Raw genomic sequence first — 21279 nt, forward strand, 5'->3', positions numbered from 1 at the left:
GTACATATTGTAGAATTGACAATAAAGCTGAATTTACCCTGATATGGTTCCATTCAAAGGCATGTTAAACTTCAAACATTTGACTCATGCAATCACAATTTCCTACCTGGTGAAATGGAACAAGAACAAGATGCAAGAACTGCTCAGTTGCATTAGAAATAATCTGTTGCACACCCAGTTGCTTATTGTGTCGCTGTGGTTAAAGAGAATGTTACCTGAAATGTTTTTGCTGTCCGTCAAACCTTTATCCCATACGCGACAGATTTAATGCTTTTACTTTGAAGGCAAACGCTACACTTCCTGTCTCATCTCTTATTCCCGCTAGCGTCACATGTCTCTGCTCAGCTGTGTGGCATCGTTCATTACCGAGAGGTAACGCGTCATTGCTCACGCCCTCTCCCCCTTTGACTCCATCGACTCCTTGGCGAACACATGGTGCATTCATGACCGGGGGGGGGGGGGGGGGGAATCAAGTGTTTGATTTCTGTTTTAAAGAAAGAGAGACATAACTTGTACCTCAACCAACTTCAGATACATTTTTGACATGTGAAGACTTTCAGCAACCATTGCTTGTTTCATATTATTTAAACACTCATTTCAGCCCATCTCATATAAATGCAGCAGAATGCCACTGAAAATACTTTAATAGTTACAAATAAAGTAATAAAAAAGATTAAAAGGATTCTGCCCCCCCAATCATTTTCGTAAATCTCAGCTAGATTACCAATATGCTGTTCAGCGTTGTCTGCGTCGGGACGCAGTGTGTCAATAATACTTTTATCTTATATTCATAATATTCATGGATAATCTATTATTCAAGAGAAACCATTTTAAGAAATCAAAAATGCCACATCCACTTTTTGTTTGCAGTTTATTGCTTATATAAACGCTCTCTAAACAATTTTTGGTAAAAATAAAATCTATCAATAGTAATCATAAATAAAATCATCACAATGACTTTTACATGACATTATATTGCACAATTATAAGCCTTTACAAGAATCACAGAACAAAAGTGTTGTTGCTCAGGTTGTGTGTACGAGGAATGTTCAGAGGTCCTTGGGCAATGACACACTGGTTGCCTTTAGAGGGCGACAGAATATCTGAACTTCAACTGTCTTTGCTGCATTTAATCAAGGTCTTTAGGTTATCTCCTCTACCAACTGTTGAGCAAACCTTGTCATTTATAGGCTGCCATGATTTACACAGGAACAAAAGATTTGTTGTGGTGCAGATTCGATGTTTCAGTGCTATTAAGAAGAATAAGAAATAGACGCTGTGGGTCACATAATGTCAAAAATACAATTTGTTCTTGCGTGTAGGAAGAGCTCTGACTGCAAGTGGTTTCTTCCCGTTCAGATGGACCTCAACGTTTAAATCTGTACCACAACAAAGTCAAACATCAGCCCCCTTCTGTCTGCGGTCAGCTCAGCTTTTCGTCAATTCATAGCAGAGTTCTCCCGACAGGATCAGCATGTGTCTCAGTTCGGACCAACACAGCTGCTTTCTGTCCGAGGTTCGACCAAAAGGCCATCTGCCTGTCTAGCATGGCAGTTTATGTTTGGTCAGCTACAGAAAGGCCTAAAAGATCCAAGGTGTGTGTGTGTGTGTGTGTGTGTGTGTGTGTGTGTGTGTGTGTGTGTGTGTGTGTGTGTGTGTGTGTGTGTGTGTGTTCAGATGTTGTCCACCTCCGCGCTGAGTTCAGGGCACACTTCCTTGAGTAACATTTCCATCAAGACCTAAAGGAGACAGTGAGACAAAATGATTATGTTTGTAGCTCTAGTTACATAATATATAATCAAAGTTATGAAATCTGACATTGTTCGGTGTAATACGTAGTATTCTTACATAGAGAAGATGTTTGTTGGCACTAGCCTCCTGCAGGGCATTGAAGATCTTGATGATTCCATAGCGGGCATTCTGCTGGCCAACTAGGTTTGCTAGTGCATCTGATATAAAAAAAACATATTGAAAGAAAATAAAGAATTCAGAGTTGTTTCTCAGGTGTACGGGTCATGTTTACATGTGCCTCAGATGCTACCTGGGATGTTGTCGAGTAGTTTCTGTTGAGCCCGTTCCTTAGTTTCACTGCGTTCGGTGTCAGATCGGACTTTGACGTGTGGCGCCAACTTCCCGTTGGGCCAGAAAGCGTCCCTGAACACGCTGATGTAACACACAGACATCTGTTCACTGAAGATCCAGTTTACTGTGTCCCTGATCTGTCTAAAATAAAGCATGGAAGATGTTAGCCTCATGTGCCGAAAACATGCAGTTAAGTACGAGTGATAATATCTAACACTATAGAATGTGCTATGCCTAGTTCACACTACACGACTTCAGCCTTGATTTTCTACTGACAAACACCTTTTAGAACTCTCTGACAAAAGCCCCCGGTCAGAGGCAAACCAGCACTGGCTCGGCACGCGAGGGCTATGTGTGAACTGTTCAAAGCATTAAAGTGAAATTCTGGCGTAAAATCATCCAAGGGTCTTTTTCGACAAATGCACTACAAGACATTTTTTTACGTGTAACAACTATTAACAGAGAAATCCCATTCAGCCGCGAACAGTCGCTAACAGGCAGATGCGGCTAACACTGATTAGCTCGGGGCAGCACGGTGAACCCATTAAATCAGCTTTTTAACCACAAATACTGCTCAAAATAACACCAAACCTCTGCAGTAGCATGAGAAGAGTCCCTACACATAGAACGAAGCATCAACATTGTAGTTGGTGAACCCGGAGTTTATTAAAAGAGTGTTTTAAAGACTTACATGCTGGCCCCTGTACCAGCTCCTCTCATAGTAAAGTCCATTCAAGTTGATTACCAAAGTCGATCCAAAGGAAGGAGCCCAGTGGTGCTTAGTTTTATGTGTAAGGACTCTTATTATGCTACTGCAGAGGTTTGCTGTTATTTTGAGCAGTATTAGTGATTAAAAAAGCTGTTTTAATGCGTTCACCGTACTGCCCCGAGCTAATCAGTGTTAGCTGCATTGGGCTGTTAGCGACTGTCCGGGACTTTTCCCTTAATAGTTGTTACACGGAAAAAATTGTCTTGATGTCTTATTTATTGAGTGCCTTTGCCGAAAAAGAGCCTGGAAGGACATAACAACATGCTCACTGGAGATCCAGTCCTGAATCTGTCAATAAGACAGGGAGGGCTCTATATGCATTCAAATTAATTGTGTTAGTTGTTATTCTTTAAAAACTTTTTTGGAGAAAATGTGACAGCCTATGCATAGTTAATCAAAATACCAACGTGCTAGAACTTACTTGTTGATAGTTCGCCCAAACGTCACCTGGACTAGTGCAATAAGAGTCTTCCTCACCCACTTAAACACTGAGCAGGTAGACAAACAGACACACAGAGAAATAAACACATCAGATCAATTCACTCAGATGCAGAAAGAATTCATGATTTGGTCCCAAAAATACAGGACCTAGCCAACTGCACCTAAAACAAAAACAACAAAGGTGTAACTTCAGTTTGTCAGAGATACATTTCTTTATATAGGTCTCTATCTCTTTAAAGTGTAATTCCGGCGTACTTGCAGTCTATGGTCTTTTTCGACATGAATATGCATCAAATAAGCCATCAGGCGAGCGGCCGGTGGCTGAGTGGTTAGAGCATCCGCCCCACGTAAAGAGGCTGAAGGTCCTTGAGGCAGTGGTCGCGGGTGCGACTCCAACCTGCGGCCCCTTGCTGCATGACTCCTCCTCTCTTTCACCCCATTTCCTGTCTGTCCTATCTAATAAAAGGCTTGGAAAACTGCCTAAGAATAACCTTTAAAAAAATGAATAAAAAATAAGCCATCAAGACCGCCTATTAACAGAGAAATCCCAGGCAGTCGCTATGGCTAACAGACATGGCTAACACTGAGTAGCTCGGGGCGGAGCACTGAACCATCCAGAGCGGCTTTTTCTAACCACTAATACTACTCAAAATAACACCAAACCTCGGAAGCAGCATGAGAAGAGTCCCTACACATAGATCAAAGATAGTTAGCGAACATGGAGTTTATTAAAAAATACTGTTTTACAATGCTACAAGCCTTAGCAGCTGACTGAGAGGCAGTCCATACAAGTCAATTACCGAATGCACTGATGTTCAGTTCAAGGAGGAAAGTATTGAACTGAACTCCAGAGCATTCCGTAAACGACTGCCTCTCAGTATGGACGTAACCGGCTGCTAAAAAACTTGTAGCATTGTAAAACTTTTTTTTTTGGTGCTTTGTTTTATGTGTAGGGACTCTTATCATGCTGCTGCAGAGGTTTAGTGGTTAAGCAGTATTAGTGGTTAAAAAAATCTGTTTTGGTTGGTTAAGCGCTCTGCCTCCTAGCTACTCAGCGTTAGCCATGTCTGGCTGTTGGCGACTGGCCGGGATTTCTCTGTAAAGAGGTGATCGATGAAAAAAACTGTCTCCGTGGCTTATTTGATGTATATTAATGCCGAAAAAGAGCAAGGAAAGCAAATACACCTGAGTTACACTTTAATGTTAAGACTCTTTTTGACTATATATATATATATATATATATATATATATATATATATATATATATATATATATATATATATATATATATATATATATATATATATATATATATATATATACAATATATATATTGCATACAGTATATTGGTATTTATAAAGAAAAATGCAACAGTCATTAAAAGACAACAGTATCCCACTCACTTCCTCTGAGTTCAAAGATCTCTCCTATGAGCATGAAGCAGGGTTCAGCCAGGGCGTCTCTCCTCCCATCTGCCTCATCGCCGTAGTCTGACAAGTCACTGTCATCGTCAGCCTCTTCCTAGAAACAACAATTACACACAGCACATACAGTCCAAATGAGGGTGCGAGGCAGCTGGAGTGCTAAGACTGTGTCGCTCTAACAGTTAAGAATGAACGTGCACCTCAGTATGGGAGAAGAAGTCTCCAGGAAGCTTCTCCAGGAAGGAGGCCAGAGAGAAAGAGGATTTCTTCTGGATTGACATCACCTTCAAAGCATTGAACAAGATCATCACTATACAATGTGCTGTGTGGTATCATACACATGCTCAAACAGGCCGGAGCAAGAGGAAGACAAATGAACCAAACGGGTATTTATCAAGAGAGTAAGCATCACTTTTTAATGTGTCATCATGTGTTGAGTTAAGCAGCTCAATAGATATGAATAGGATTGTGTACATACTTTTTCCCTTAGCTACTCTTTAACATGCAGATATTTTTTTGAAACACATTGAAAGGAATTAAAGCTTCAACTACTTAAACTCACCTGAATGGACAAACAAATCTTGTTACTGCAGTTGTTCATTGTAGTGAATATGTTTGTTTGTATTGCAATTACCAATAAGTAGCCCTGACCTATTTAAAATTGTTAAGTATGAGTAATTGCTTACCTTGAGATGCTCTGGGGACGGACTGAGGAACGCATAGAGAGCCTCTGACTGGCACAATCGCTCATCTGTCAGCAGACGCTACACTCACAAACACACATGGTATTATACACTAGGCCGAGGCAGTGTGAGCACATTTTTCCATTTAACAGCTTCTGCTTCTCTGCTCGCTTAGTGTTCACAACAAATGCAAAGCAAACTTTTCACGCAGCTTGATTACATATGAAGTCAATGCTGATGTGCAAAATCCGCGAGAGCTGAAGCATTTAAACCCGAGCAAGAAATTCAGGTGGCACTGTGTCGTGAAAACACAGCAGCGTTGCGATTCTGCTGCATGGCACAGCCCTGATCGAGCTGAACTCCATTCAGTTCCATATTAGGGGACAGGTGTCACCCCCTGTGATTTCCTGCTCCTCCCATCTGTCCGCAGGTACACCGTACCATAGACCAAAACCACAAGGCACACGTCTAGTTTTGTCCCTGCAGCCATCATACATCTTAATAAGAACTAGTTGACGATGGTTGTGGTCTTGATGGTGTTGTTGATGCTGATGATGAGGTTGATGATGAGGGTACTGTTTTTTATTTATTGTATTATTTTGTATGAATGTCTCTCACTGCCAAATTGACCTGCGGGTACAAATAAAGAAATCTAATCTAAGAGAACATGCATTTTAAAAGTTGTCTGTATGAAGTCTTGTAGACAGGACCAGAAAACACATGAATTTGAGCAAATCTGCATCATAATTATGTTATTTCAGCATACTTTTCATTCAAAGCAAAATCTGTACCTCAGGTAGCGCTGGGAGCATCTCTCATCCAAACACACTTCCTGGAGAAGGCGGTGAAATTCACCGAACTATGTAGATGATGTTATGAACCCAGACAAGACAGCGTTTGGTTTACCGACATATATTGGGTTTCCGCAACAGGTACAAAGCGGCATTAGTGGTTATTTTGGCCATGGTTGAAGACGGTGAGAACACAAATGATCCCAATATGATCCCTTGGTCAAACGAGTAGCGTGAGACGAAAGTTTGCTTTGCGTTTGGTGTGAACATGCGGTGACCAGCTGACTCAATATGTACTATTTTAATTCAACTCATTTCTCTTTTTGGAAACTAGCTGAACTACTTCAAAGTCTTGTCCAACAGTATTAAGCACTAAAGTTGTCCTCTTGTCAAGTTAGTAGTGATATTGGTCAAGTGTAATATACTGTAGCTTGACGGTATGTAATACTTGCATGTTTACCTGGAGAAAGGCATTGAGCTGAGTTTTGCTCTTGTCTAGGAATTTCTGGTCAATGGATTTGAAGGGAAGTTTACTCAGTGATGGTAACTGGAGTTTCTTCAATGATGGAAAACACTGAGGAACACAGACACACAGGGTTTCAAATGTGGTTTCACAGTATTGAGAAATATACCACATTACTGCCAAAAGTAGTTTGTGTTACATTTCCATCTGGTTTCCTTTATTCTCTCTGAATAATATAGTATAGTGAATTATAGCTACAACATTTACTGACTCCCACACCTCTCCACATATCACTGCATTCCACTCTAATGTGAACCAATTTGTGTTGATACTGTGGACTGATCGCGGGGGCCTCCAGTCTGCTTTGTGTAATCTGTAATAAATCCATCATTAACTCAATAGAGACTGAGAGATTTATTCTATTTTTAACATGCTTTTCTACTGCAGTGCCTTGTACTTTCTTCCCCAATGCTGCAGCGACATACAGTTTGCTCTAATGTGGAGGGAGGGTTGAAGCATGAGAACAGCAGGACTAAAGTTAAGGGCCTTCTCCACCAAGAACTATAAATATAATGAGAACTATAACGATAACAATGTGAGCATCCACATGATGACACAGTGAGCAGTGGTGCTGAACACACGCTGGGCGCTCCAGCTTGTCAGAGCCCCACCACTCTCATCTTCTTCATTACTGTTTCTAAATGCATCCATTGGCTTACATGAAAGAGGTAGTCAGAAACAGCAGATATGACATTTATAAAGCATAGCGCTTTCATATGTCATTCTTATTAATAAGAATATGAAGAAAACTATTGAAATGTAACGGCTGCTGTGCTGCACAGGGGGGGAGGAGAGACAAATTACACTTTACACAGGGATGCTACAAATTTTCCTTTTGAAAATTCTATACTTTTTCTGTCAATATTAAACATCTGAATACTAATAATTAGATGCTTATTATGTAAAAAAAAAAAAAGGTTTTGAAATCTTACTTTTAACAAGTATGAATGGATGCTTTTGCCCCTGCATGTGGCTTAAAATTGCCGCCTCCCACATGTTGGAGATGTCGAAAGGTATCAAGCATAGATTGCATCTTTATTTTACACTTGGTTTCCTTCATCAACCATCTCTGATATACTTATATATTTATCTTCATGAAGCCCCCGGAAAACTTGCATCAGCCCGTGACACACTCACTGCAGACAATACAATAGGTGGCTGGCTCAACGACCCGACAACATTCTACAAACAGTTTTGATTTGTATATATTAATATAAGATTAATATTATTATACTAGTTAATATATTTAATTTTAGAAAGTGTGATAATAGTCTGGAAACAACACAAACATTTTTCCATACTTATCCAGACCTGGAATGACTCAAATCAAATTCCGTACTTTTCCATTCTTCATGGAAAACCTGTTTATAACGCGACACCCTGTAAATTCAGACTGATTTTGATTGGCTGTCAGTTTTCGATTCATCAAATCGCCCTGAAAGTCATCCAAACAATAACGTTCGCCACTGTCATCGTTATAGTTGTGGTGTGGACTCCACCATCCACCTGACTTAGAAATATTTTTTAAACTATTCATAGTTACCCATATAGTTCTTGATGTGGACGGCCCTGTAGACATTTCTCAACTATGTGATAATGCAGTATAACCATAAAGCACAGCGAGGACTGCCAACTGATCAGTCAGAGAGAAAACTTATCCATCTTAAATTTTGTCGTATACTGACAATGAAAAGATTCTGATTCTACGGAGACTCTGAGAGCGCTTGTTTGGTGTTCTGTTACCTCAGTGAGTTTGCGGTGCAGTATCTGGAATTCAGTGAGTTTCCTCTGGACGCTCCAGCGACTGTTGGTGGTCTCCTCTCCTTCTACCAGGCTAACACACACACTGTAACAAGCTACTGTCTCACCACCCTCTTCTGTAGCCTGGAATACACACACACACAAATATAGGTTCACACACAAATGTCTAAATCACTGGTTCTCAAACTGTGGTACTCAAGCTCTCTCTGGTGGTACTTTAAAGAATCTCCAAAATAAAAAAAGGAAACAATAACTAAATTAATGTAATACTAAAAAATACTTAAACTTTTAGGATACTTGAAATGTAATTTAAAATAAGTTTAGCAGTTCCTGTCATATTTTTGTTTCTGGAAAGTTTCTGGCAATTTACCAAAAGAACTTCCGCCCCTTTGCAACCCTAGCTGTGACAGGTTACCTGCAGTGTCTCAACCACATTTTAAGAATACAAGTTAACCGGAAGGTAAAAAAAAAAATCAATGACACCGCTTGGTATGTTTGACCAAATAGTTCAGTCATGTAAATAGAGCCGGATAAGGAGCTAAACTGTGATTGCAAGATAGTGAGCAGAGGTAAAATGATTGGTTTGAAAACACTGACATGTCAGTTCTGATGTTCTTCCTACAGCGTGGCTGTGGCTGAAGACAGTCAACAATAAATAATCTTCTGATGAGGAATAAACCTTCCTGTCTGTAGCTGAATAGTGGCGGCCTACACTACTGTATTCTAACATTGATGTTAGTGGTGGGACTTGAGAGATCCTGATTTTAACTGAGGTGGTACATCATGTACAAAGTTTGAGAACCACTGGTCAAAATGAATACACAATTAGCATTAGCTTGGCAAAACAATTCACATACAAAAATATACTTTATCTGTTTTTTTATAGTTGTTGGTTGTTGATTGGAGGATCACTATGCTTTGCTATTTATGCAGTCAAAAAAATCCCTGCGCACCTCTGTAAATGGCTTTTACACTCAAATATCATGTATTTTCTGCTCCAGCAAAATAACATGTTGATGCAGCGTGGAAAAGAAGGTCACCAGAGCACTCCAGGCTTAGGTTCTACACTGGGACATCAGCCAGTTAGTTATGGCTAGCTTGTATTTTTTTAGCTGTCGTAGAATCAGTCATTTATTGTTTGTGATAAAAGAAAATGTGACAAAAAAAATGACCTCAGCAGCATTGATCGTAGCCCTCCAGTGCCCCAGGTTTTCACACCACCAGTCAGTCCTGCTGATATGTTGCTGGAGTTCACCGTGTTCTTTTTCCATGGTTCCAATCTCTTCCTTTAGTTTGCTCACAATCTACAAACACAGAGACACAATTTAAACTAGAGCACCGAACATAGTAAATGAAGAAGTGGCATTGAGATGAATAACTGAATAATACATATTCTGTTTACTTTTCACCTCAATAACTGAGTTAATATCTGGATGTGCACATGCACCAAATTCAATTTTGTGTTTATATGTGTTATGCTATCATGCTGTGAACTTTTGAAGTGAATTGAGATTTTAACCCTGTTTTTTGTCACATCTGCTTATATTGTGTTACCTTTTTGTCTGGTTTGGGTGCATTCTGGATAGAGCCCAGAGCCTGTCGCTTGTACTCCAGTTTGTCGTAGAGTAGACGGAGTTTCGTAGCAGCATAGCTGGCCTGCTCGTTGATTCCTTTACTGCCTTCATCCCCCACCTCATCCCCTGCATCTAGACCCTGGCACTACAGAACAATAATACATATATTTATCAACAAGGTACACACACCTACAAATGATACATTTGAGTATCTATTTTTGACAACATCATGTATGTCTGACCCCTTCCTCCTTTTCCTCAGTGCTACACTGTGATTGGTTATGCTGCTCATCTCGTCTGATCAGCCTGTCGTAGAGGTCGGAAACCAGGAAGGAGGGGTAATAACGCTCTCTCATTGTCTCAGCCACCTACAGGATGTATGAGAGCAAAAAGAAAAAAAGGTTTTATTGTAAAACTGTAAAACAACACAGCACAACACAGTGGAACGAAAGCATACCATTGTTACTTGTGCCTCGGAGGACCTTTAATAAGGAAACCTATGGCAATCAGTTACAGTTAGTAGAAGAAGAAGAAGAATTTATCCCGCACGGGGAAATTTAATTTTTTCACTCTTATTATTATACATGTTACACACACAGGCCCGAAATACACACATGCACAAACAGGACCTATACATGCAATTAAGGAGAGATGTTAGAGCGAGGGGGCTGCCAGTGACCAGCGCCCCGAGCAGTTGGGGGTTCGGTGCCTTGCTCAATAGCACCTCGGCAGTGCCCAGGAGATGAACTGGCACCTCTCCAGCCACCAGTCCACACTCCATACATGGTCGACACAGGGACTTGAACCAGCGACCCTACGGTTCCCAGCCAAGTCACCTATGGACTGAGCTACTGCCACCCTAGTAGCAGGAAAACCTTACCTGCTCTTGAAGTCTAACAAAGACTTGTGTTCCTCTGTTCCCCACGAGACTCTGTTGGATCTCTTTAAGGAGAAACTTCTCCACTGGAATCTCCCTGCTCTCCACAAAGAACTTCTGGTAGATTTCCCCTACAATTTGGGGCACTTCATTCTGAGAGAGAGACACAGACACACACAGACACACAGACACACACACACACGCACACAAGTTAGTCATGTATACTTTCCACAGTACAGAAAAATCCACTGAGCATTTTATTGGAAATACTGCAAAAAGTCCCAAAATAGTCGACTATTTGACATTTCGATCTAAGACTGGACTGTCATTGTCACAGTTGAATCGTTCCAGTGGTGTAAGTTCTGGTTATGAAAAAAGGCTCATTTTATTGGGGCTATATGTTAGTGCTTAATGTCTGATTTTTACACAGAATAGTTAGGTTTCTCCCAATAAATCATAATATATATCCTATTTTGGAATATATTTATTAAGAGCACTCACATAATAATGTTACACTGGCAGAGTGCTAAATCATTTTTGATTTTATTAACAATTCTGTCAGAATCGGCAGTTGGAGGAGCGTCTCTCTCTCCTGATGACTTCAAACACTTCTGTTAGTGGATTTCTAAAATAGTCAAATGGAATTATGGCCGAACGTTCTATTTACAACCATGGAAAGAAAGCAGGCTAAGAGATCTTGCAGTTTTTGGGTGGTGTCTTCATGGTTGAATCCATTTTTTTCCACTTTGGTTGAAAGTGCAAGCTAAATGAATGCGCAGTAATGTAATATAAACTAAAATAAGTGATGTGTTCTTTCAAACTTCCAGCCTGTCTGTCTGTCTGACGATCTTTGCTCCGTTTCAGATGGACAGCGTCACACCTACACTGCCCACACTATACAAACAGCGCTGTTTGATGCTCTGAAATAACAAGTTATGTATCTTGGTCAATAATCTTGTAATCTTAATCTTGTTTTTGCTATTCATTTTTTTACATAAAGCTTAAACAAGGTTTATTGTTAAAGCTGTACTGTTTTTATTTATTTCTTTGATATGTTAAATGCAAACATGAATCAGTGAGCAGGCCAATCAGATTTGAATGTTAATTCTTAGTGCAAATTATATGTGCTGACACAATGTGTATTCTGATGTAAAGGAACAACAGTAACCAATATTTTAGAAATATTTTCATGGCAATATTTTGCGAGGGGCCAGCGCTAGGACAGTACACAGTAGAACATACAAAGAGCAGTGTTGGGCTAAACCCTCTGGAATCACCTTGTTGGCAGTTTTCAGTGTTTCCACCAGTTCCCAGAAGCTAATGAGAGCTCTCTTATCAACGCGCTCCATGTAAACTTTGAAATGCTCCCTGTAACCTGGATTACACATGATGTCATCAAACTGTAGAATCTGGTTGTGGGGAGGAAAGAGAAAATTACAACACATCAGCCATGTCAATCCAAAGCACAAACACTCAAACAAACTTATATAAATGGCACACCCCTTTAAAAAAGATATGATTCAAAATGTTCAATACCGGACATTATGTTTTAATACTTAAAAATTCTGATTTCCAATTATCAGACACTTCTTTTTAACCAACACCACAGCAGCTGAATCACAGTCCACATTATATGAGTCTTACTTTCTGACTTTGAGGATCATCGCTGTCATCAGCCCCTCCTTCCTCATTGTTCTCATAGTTTGGTCCTCCGAGCAGGCGGATCCGTTTCTCACATTGTTTCTTAGCAACAGTCAGCTGATTGATATATCGTTTCATATCTCTGGCCCTCAGCAGGTCTGCCTTCATGGCTGCTGACTCTTTACCTTTTCGCTCTAAAAGAGAGTTATTGAAAGAAGAGTGTGAGCAAGTGCTGGGCACACAATCATAGACAATAGCACAATTGGTGTGGAGCCATTGAACCATCAAGATACAGTTGCTAGGCGTTGCTAACCTTTTGTCAAATATAGGCTATTGCAGGCAAGCCAAATGGCTACCAGAGGCAAAGTTCCATACATGTTGATTTTTATATATTTGATCATACTTGTAATTTATGTAGCCCAGAAATGTATGGATTCTGTTTTTAATGTATTGATGAGTACATATTATATACATAATACTAACTCTGAATAATCAGCTTGTTTGTATCTTTATTCTATTCTAAATTACATGTGTATTTATATTTCTTGTGTGTAATGTGAAGGGGCTACAACTGACATTTCAATGTGCAACCCTGTGTTGCAAAATGACAAATAAAATAAACCTTTAAACTTTATGACAAATGTAATAATTTTTTGGTTACTGGTTTAAGTGAGTTTGATAAGTAATTAGTGTACCTTTTGGCTATGGTGTAAAATACAGCTAATTACATGAAGGAAAAAATAAACCATACCAAAACATAAAAAAATAACTAATGTAAATGATCAAAATAACTACAGAATTTGCTTAAGCTTATATCCAGAAAATTAATGAGCAATAGGTACGAACAAAATAATTTTAGAAAGAACAACTGGTGTTGGTTTTTAGCATTGCTTCATGGTGTCAGTCAGTTGCTCTACAACTTTGGTCCAGACTGAAATATCTCAACTATTGGATTGATTGCCATGATATTCTGTACAGACACTCATGGTACCCAGAGGATGAATCCTACTGACTTTGGAGAACCCCTGACTTTCCTTGAGTGCCACTATGAGGGTGCCACTTTTGGCTTTCGCTGAAATGATCAGATGACCCACTGATGAAAGCACTTGTTGCTTGTTACTTGTTAATATCCGTGTCTGTGGCGACATTCCCTCCCTAAATGCAAATGTGGCGCCATGTTAGTGACACTGTTTACTTACTCAACAGTGGTTGGTCTGTCCAGGTCTCGTCACTGAGGCGTATGCTGCATTTCATTGTAATTTGTAATCAGGAACTTCCCACTTCTGAGTCAGGCTTGTAGTACGGGCAGAAGTGTAATGGGAACGTGTGCGTGTGCGTGTGTGTGTATGGATTTAAGAGGGTATAGGAATAGGGCCGGAAGTAAAGAGGTAAATAATAAAGTTTACAGTCAAGCCAAAAAAAGTCCCACACATAGAGACGATGAACATGTAAAGATGGAGGCTGTGAAAGAACAGGCTCTTCTGCAATCACATCTTACTGCCAAAGAGGGCGCTATTAACAATGTATCTCAGTTCCTACGGATCACAGCTTTAACTCAGGTTCCGTTTTCATTGTCAGTTCTTGGTCTTTAACCCACTTTGACATCAGGGTGACCTGCCTGAAGGCCACCTCACAAGTGATTGACACAGCTCAAAGGTCACTTCTGAACTGACCGTATAGCTCTTTACATGGAACCTTCAGACTCGTCGTAACAACAAGAAAAGTGGAGAATTGTACTGTTGTAGTCACTATAATTAATATTACTCTCCATGATGTGGACCAGTTTAGCTGCAATGGATTTGAAATTGTTTTGGCCAACTCTACAATCCTTAAATTCACGCATTTTTTGTTTTGTGTAATGATGTTTCAGACCTTTCTGTCATGATGAAGTGCAGTGTTTCAGTACCTTTCTGCTTCTTGAGCTGAGGGAGGCTGCTGATGGTAGTGGCATGAATAATCTCTACCACTATCTGATACCTACAAAGAAAGGTAGGAGACATTTCAATCAAAATGGGCTGCCTTAGGAGGAATAAACTGAATACTACTGAAATAAACAAGATTTAAATACATTGTGACGTGGTACAACCTTACATGCACGGCAGTCTAAAATACATATAAGACAGTGTGTATACATGGAGGTAACTCAGTCCATTTTTACAGACTTGATCAAATATATCAGCAACGATTCCGTACTGAGCAATTACAGCATGTCTCCCCTGCATTTCAATCTGTTATATTGCCACAGAGACATTGTCTGTTCCCATGGTAACCCCACAGAAGCAAACAGACTGGTGGTTAACGATGTATGGTTAACATGTTTGTGTACATATACAGTATGGTGCATTCAAGGAAGTCAATGGAATTACAGGACAGATTTTAGTTTTAATAAGGCAGTGCAGGTGTAAATGTCTGTGTGAGCTGTTAGTGTCGTGCCTGAGTTGTTTGAGGAAATTGACATCAGCAGAAGTTGATATCAGTTTTATGAAGTCTTCATAGGAGGCAGCGTAGGTGTAAGCTTTCTTCTGCTGCTCAGCCTGCTGCTCCCTCTGCTCTAGCTGAGACAACAGCATCCTGTTTATGGAATCTGGATCGCTGAGCACTTCTACCAAAGGCTTCAACACTGGAGCACACAGAAAAACATACATTAGATATACAATATGCACAGTGAGACCTTTTCAATCCAAAACAATCACAAACACAAACATCAGATGAATGTTGTCACTCCTTTCTAGCCAAATCACCACCTTTCGAGCTAAACTGGATAGGTACAGTACGGTGAAATGGATCTGCATGCCACTAAACTGAACCATCTCTGCAGTACCTCGAAACCACAAATACTTCCATTCGTGTCATAGCTATTTTAAATCGTTGATTCAGTGTTACATATTTAATTTGCTGGGCATCAAGAATTCTTACAGTAGTTACATACTTTACTCTCATTTTAACAGCTGGTCTTGTGTCAACTCTCTTCCTCCTTTGTATAGTGTGCCCCTCCTGTAAGAATGCTGGTTCGCATAGCTGATGGGTGACGATTAATACGTGATAGAGGACACATACTAAGTAGTTTCCATGAAACTGTGTGTGTTTACTGCTCTAAATGAATGTGCTAAATGAAATGAAAAAGGAAAATCTGAACATCTTATTTCCATTACTGAGTGTAGCTATTCAACGTCTCATCCTCTGAACACCACAGGAGAGCAAGTGTAACACATGAGCTGCAACAAGTAAGTTTAAACTGCCCCTCTGAACTTTGCATCACAGAGATCATCTCACATCCCATTCGCTGTTCAACTCCCTACTTCAGGCTTCCGACTGACCAACATGCGCATGCAGGCTGAAATTCACTGCAGAGTTCGGAGAAATTAGCCGCTAATTTATGAATTCCACTGAAACACTGCAGCCTGTGAATGTTGGAGACAAGGAGGCACTTTTGTCGGGGTCACGTTATAATCGAGCCGTCTGCTATGTGTAGAGGTCTGTGTGCTTTAATGTAGCAGACTACTGTTGTTTTAAGACGATTTAATGAAGATAAACAAAGCCTATGCAAAATTGGCAGCTATAGCTATACATATATATACATATTGGCTAATGAAGAGTGACCAAGTGGTCATTTAAGGGACTGCTATTTTTGGCACTTCTGTGTTGGCTTAATTTTCGCCCTGGAGGTTGCCCATTACAGGTACAGTATAGTGTCATACACAGTAATTACACACAAACACTCTCACAGCACCTTTAGTAGTGATGACTTCTGTGAGGCAGCAGCGTAGTGTATGTGACTTGGCATCCTTTTGTGGCAGAACACATAGCAGCAGTATTCTGGCTACACATCGGAGAAAGGCCAGCTCAGAGTCTGGACTGACCAAACAGGGATGGAGAGGAAACGGCCGGGCACACTCCTCTGGTCTGGATACACACAGGAAACAAATGCAGATTCAGATTAAGATATAAACAGAAAGAGACAGAGTGTTATTCTGGCAAAGCTAGATTTCAGATGATACAGTATGAGATCTAACTTCAATTGATGTAGCAGCACCATTGTTATTCATACTTTAACTGTCGTAGTTCACTGTCTTTACCTATAAAATCTGACTGAACATGACAGGCTGCTGCTACATTGTTCCTACAGTATTGAAGACGAGGGAGGCCAGACATCTCTAGTTTGATCAAATCATAAGTCTCGCCTGACTTGCCAGGCTAATGAAACCAGATGGTGTGTGAATCATCACTCTGTCTGCAAGTGTACCTGGCAGATGCTGCCTGGATAAGAAGGAGGTGAGTGCCGAGGATTTTAACGTTATTTACAAGGTACTGAATTGTCATAATTTCACCCCATCTGAGTAGATAAAAATGATGGTGCTAGGTATGAATACTGGTTGGAAGAAAACATTTTAACAAATGCAACAGGACATATTTTCTGTTAAGCAGTGAGTCAGCAGGCTGGGCAATTGAAGTTCAGAAAGTGATTTCACTGTGATGAACACCTTGGGACTCCCGAGCATTAACTAAGCTAATGCAAGGTAACAACTGTGTGTGTGTGTGTGTGTGTGTGTGTGTGTGTGTGTGTGTGTGTACGTGTGTACGTGTGTACGTGTGTACGTGTGTACGTGTGTACGTGTGTACGTGTGTGTGTGTGTGTGTGTGTGTGTGTGTGTGTGTGTGTGTGTGTGTGTGTGTACCTTGCAGAGGCTGCCTTGAGGTCAGTGAAGTGTGTGTGCAGGATTCGGATGGTGTCATAACACACCACGTTGACAAGGTCAATGTCAGCAAGCCTGGATCTCAATTGCCCAATCATCTGCCTCCAGTCCTCCGACAGCATGGAGTACAACTGGCCCTCATCATGACTCAAAGGGATGTACCAGGACAGGATGTAGTCTCTGTAGGCAAAGTCAAACACTGGGAGAAAGAGAGAGAGAGAAAGAGAGAGAAAGAGAGGGAGAGAGAGAAAGAGAGAGAGAAGTCGCCAATCAATGCTAGTCCTGTAACCAAATGGCTGCTAAGATTTCAAACTTTCTAAACAAGAGGAGCTGTCTAATCTCCCAGGACCCCTGAACTACCCACAGTGTGCATTGCATGTGCATTGGTTTCATTTCCCCAATACCCAGTTGAACTGGTGCAGCTTTTGAAATGTGGATTAAGTATCATCCATCCATCCATCCATCCATCCATCTCATCACACATCTCAACATTTCTCAACATGCTGAGGAAAAAAAAAGGGCTAGTGGAAAAGTGGTAGTGGCTGGTAACTTTAGAAACCTACTAGCCATGTTGGCTGGTGATCAGAAGAGTTCATTTAAAGCCCTGCTTGTAAGTCATAACAGACTTTTGCAAATATACTACACAAGAAGCTTAATCACTGCAAAAAGAGATTGCAGCTGGAGTACTAGAGTATTCTACAAAGTATACACTATTTATGGATTAAAGAGGAATTTCAACAGTGAAATTTCAATCAAGTGCAGACATATGTAACTAATCCAGATATGCTTTGAGGGGAAGTCTGGTACTTGCCCTTCTTTGAATCATAAAACTCATCATAAAACATAAAAGATATGTGAATCAAATCAATCTCTCCTTGTTTGATCTGCTCAGTAAATCAGGAAGTCGCTGTGGTGGGGGCTTGATATAAATCCAAGAATTGAGCACTAAGACAAGACTAATACAGAAAAACTGTTTTTCAAAATAAATGACACAGCAGGTCTTGATTGTGAACCTAATGTCACCATGAACTTGTATCACACTACGCCCAAAAAACACTCACAGGAGCATATGCAAATACACACCCTTAGTGTAAATCCTGGAGCCATCTGTTACTTGGCAGCTAGACATGCTGTGTGTGCGTGTGCGTGTGTGTGTGTGTGTGCAGACGAGTCGTTATGACCAGGACGATGTACTGTTGTAATCCACTATCAGTGGGAGGGATCACTGAGAGTGACTGACAAAAACAGAGGTCCATCGGTCAGCAGTTCTCAAAAACAGAAGTTGCAAGTGTTTCCAACAGTGTCAGGAACATTTCAGGAAGGGTCTACTAGTGATACAAAACATGCAGCCAGGACAGTCACTTAAATAGGGACAGATTTTTTGAGGGACGTGTAAACTCCATTTTGAATTTGTAAACAGCACATTAAGTTCATCATTTAGCATCAACACTGTCAAAGTAGTGTTTTATAACTGAAACTAAGGGTGACAATTATTTTCATTGACTGTAAAATATAAGAAAATGTTGAAAAATATTGATTAGTCAAAGGCCAAGCACATTCTGTCATAGAGGAATCTCTCTCCCTCCCTCCCTCCCAAGTCCGTTCTGATGTTCTTCCTACAGCGTGGCTGTGGCTGAAGACAGTCAACAATAAATAATATTCTGATTAGGAATAAACCTTCCAGTCCGTAGCTGAATAGTGCATTTTAACATTGGTCTTAGTGGTGGTACTTGAGAGAGCCTGATATTTTCTGAGGTGGTACGACATGTACAAAGTTTGAGAACCACTGTTCTATACAATGACCTGAAACCTGCAGTGCTGCTGACCAAAATGTATCACATATAAACAGTTTCCAAATGATTAATAAGATGTCCATAAGATGGTAAACAAAAACACACCACAGAAAGTCTCTTTTGCAAAGGTGATCGATTACCTTCCTTCAGAGCTTTGTCCACATTGTGTGACACCACCACCCTCCTGCTCTGGCTTGACTCCTGAACTGGCACCAAAAAACGGGCCTGGAAAAAAAAAAAAGGTCACATCTTTTCACTTTCACATCACAGATGGTGACAACAGCATAAAATCAGGAAATGCTGGGCAGGAGAAGGAAGAGATAATTGAGAACTGTGCATCTGATAAGGCGAAAATCCTGACAAACAAGGCAGCCCAAATGTGTCATAGCTTATACAACATGTCGCCCAGACGATACTCCTCCACTGTCAACATCAATAAGTCATCAGAGCACAGCAGCATGCAGCCGCTGGGTTGTGGCTGTCTATTAAGGCAAGCCACCAGCCGGTTGCAAGGACACAATCACTTTCCCTACAGAACACATCAACCTGTATCTCTGTATGCATGTGTGCTTTTAAGTGTGTCTAAATCCAGCAGCATGACTCTACCTTCTCTATTATAAAACAACACAGTGAGGATCCGGGGGCTTGGAGAGAAGATGAGAAAGCTGGCAAAATGAATGAAAAACATCAAACTCAGGTGTTTTTTGAACATTTTTATGTGTGCCCTAGACTGTGGAAGTAATGGTTTTATGTGGTAGAAGTGCTTATAGATAGCAACATAATTTAGTCTTTCTCTCCATCAATGGATAGTTGGTTATAATTCACAGTGTGATGCTAATGTAATATCAAAGGGCTGCTCAAGAATGTGTGTTTCCAACGCTGTGCTATGTGATGAGTTGAAACTACAAAGACACCAGTATCTTACCATAAGCTTGTTGAAGAACTCGAGCCGTACAGCTGACTGCCGTCTGGTTCTGTCAAAGCAGCTGACTTTGAGAGGACTCTTCCTGACCAGCAGAACAAAACTCCCAGCCAGGAAACACAGTAGGGCGAAGGACACATAGATGAACAACTTCAAGAAGAACGAGGTGAGAGTCAGGCCTCCCCAGGCCAGCTGAAACACTACTGCTGCCACCACGCCCAGGCAGAAAGCCGGGACGAACCGGAAAGAGGAACCGATGGAAGAGGTGGAGGTGGAGGTGGCAGACATGGGCCCCTCTTCTCCTCCGGCACTGCTACTCCCTCCAGCCAGTGGTTTGGTGGTAGTCGAGGGGGTGGGCATACTGCGACCCCACCATCCATATATGTGTCACTACTACTTATGCTGAAAAGTTGGTCCGCTAGTCTATACGCCAAGTCAAAGAGGTAGGTATACTGCGTACACTCGTGTATACCCTCGACTACAACGCTGTCTCCAAGACGAGGCATCCCCGCTCTGACATCTCCTCTCCGACCCACACCGCTACGTTCTCCAGGCTCCTAGCATCGGCCTGCCCGGTGGCCAACGGCACGGAGCCCCGTCAGCTTAGTCATCCACAAGGCGATGCTCCGGGCAACACAACACGGCACTGCACCAGGCTCGTCTTGGAATAGGCGACGGGAGCTGCCAGTCGCCCAGAAAGCAGACAGAGAGAGACCCGGGGTGATGATGGGATTGATGTAGCAACATCCACCGTCACCTTGGAGACAAATAGGTGGAAGAGTAGCTTAGTGACTGTTGCTAACCAACTGGGCTAGCAGGAAGCTCAACTCAGAAGCCAATACAAGTTACTGCTAGCTGCTTAAAAACAAAAACTTACGTAAATTACAAGTCAGAGCCGGCAAATAAACCTGAACTGCGGTGTAGTTTTACTATTAAGTCAACTGCAATACCGACAGCAACTAACGTTAGCTCGCTCGCTAATAAGTAACCAATTCAACTCCAGCTAACATGAATGTAGCGTACTTACCTATCGTTAAACAGCTCTGCGATAACAACACTACATTCTCGCCTTCCTCCCTGTAAAATACCGTATCGAGGGCTTTGCAGTGGCGAATTTAAAGTATTCTAAACGCAACGACAAAATAAATCAGGTTGCAAAATCCCCAACAGACAAAAACAAGCAACTGTTATTTTCCTCGAGCTGCACTGACAATCTCCCCGAACGTGAGAGGGTGTCAGCCAATCAGCGCTCGTGTTAACCATGGGAGGTGCGCCTGTTTTATGAACCGAGGCAGCCCGAGTG

The 21279-nt window shown here is 41.1% G+C and overlaps 1 protein-coding gene across 1 annotated transcript; it reads right to left on the bottom strand.

The window, feature by feature from the left end:
• Positions 1 to 893: 893 nt before the first annotated feature.
• Positions 894 to 21169, bottom strand: snx25 (sorting nexin 25). The gene is made up of 22 exons (XM_083914795.1): positions 21004 to 21169; positions 19980 to 20733; positions 19195 to 19279; positions 17244 to 17460; positions 16298 to 16470; positions 15001 to 15187; positions 14474 to 14544; positions 12571 to 12761; positions 12204 to 12335; positions 10930 to 11079; positions 10292 to 10417; positions 10030 to 10194; positions 9648 to 9779; positions 8458 to 8598; positions 6652 to 6765; positions 5404 to 5481; positions 4918 to 5001; positions 4697 to 4814; positions 3273 to 3339; positions 2042 to 2223; positions 1849 to 1949; positions 894 to 1739 (listed from the first exon to the last, which is right to left on the bottom strand). Exons 2-22 carry the CDS (start codon positions 20334 to 20336, stop codon positions 1674 to 1676), a joined length of 2937 nt encoding a protein of 978 aa, XP_083770921.1. The 5' UTR covers positions 20337 to 20733; positions 21004 to 21169; the 3' UTR covers positions 894 to 1673.
• Between the last annotated feature and the right edge of the window lie 110 nt (positions 21170 to 21279).

This window comes from Echiichthys vipera (genome assembly GCF_963691815.1).
Source record: "Echiichthys vipera genome assembly, chromosome: 6".
In the NCBI taxonomy this organism is placed as follows: domain Eukaryota; kingdom Metazoa; phylum Chordata; class Actinopteri; order Perciformes; family Trachinidae; genus Echiichthys; species Echiichthys vipera.

Excerpts from the sequence above, each read along its gene's own strand:
- snx25 (XM_083914795.1), bottom strand. The coding sequence starts at position 20,336 with ATGCCCACCCCCTCGACTACCACCAAACCACTGGCTGGAGGGAGTAGC. Across the intron at positions 17,461-19,194 it reads GGACAAAGCTCTGAAGGAAG|TGTTTGACTTTGCCTACAGA; the intron begins GTAATCGATCAC and ends TCTTTCTCCCAG. Across the intron at positions 10,418-10,929 it reads TTGTTAGACTTCAAGAGCAG|GTGGCTGAGACAATGAGAGA; the intron begins GTAAGGTTTTCC and ends TACATCCTGTAG.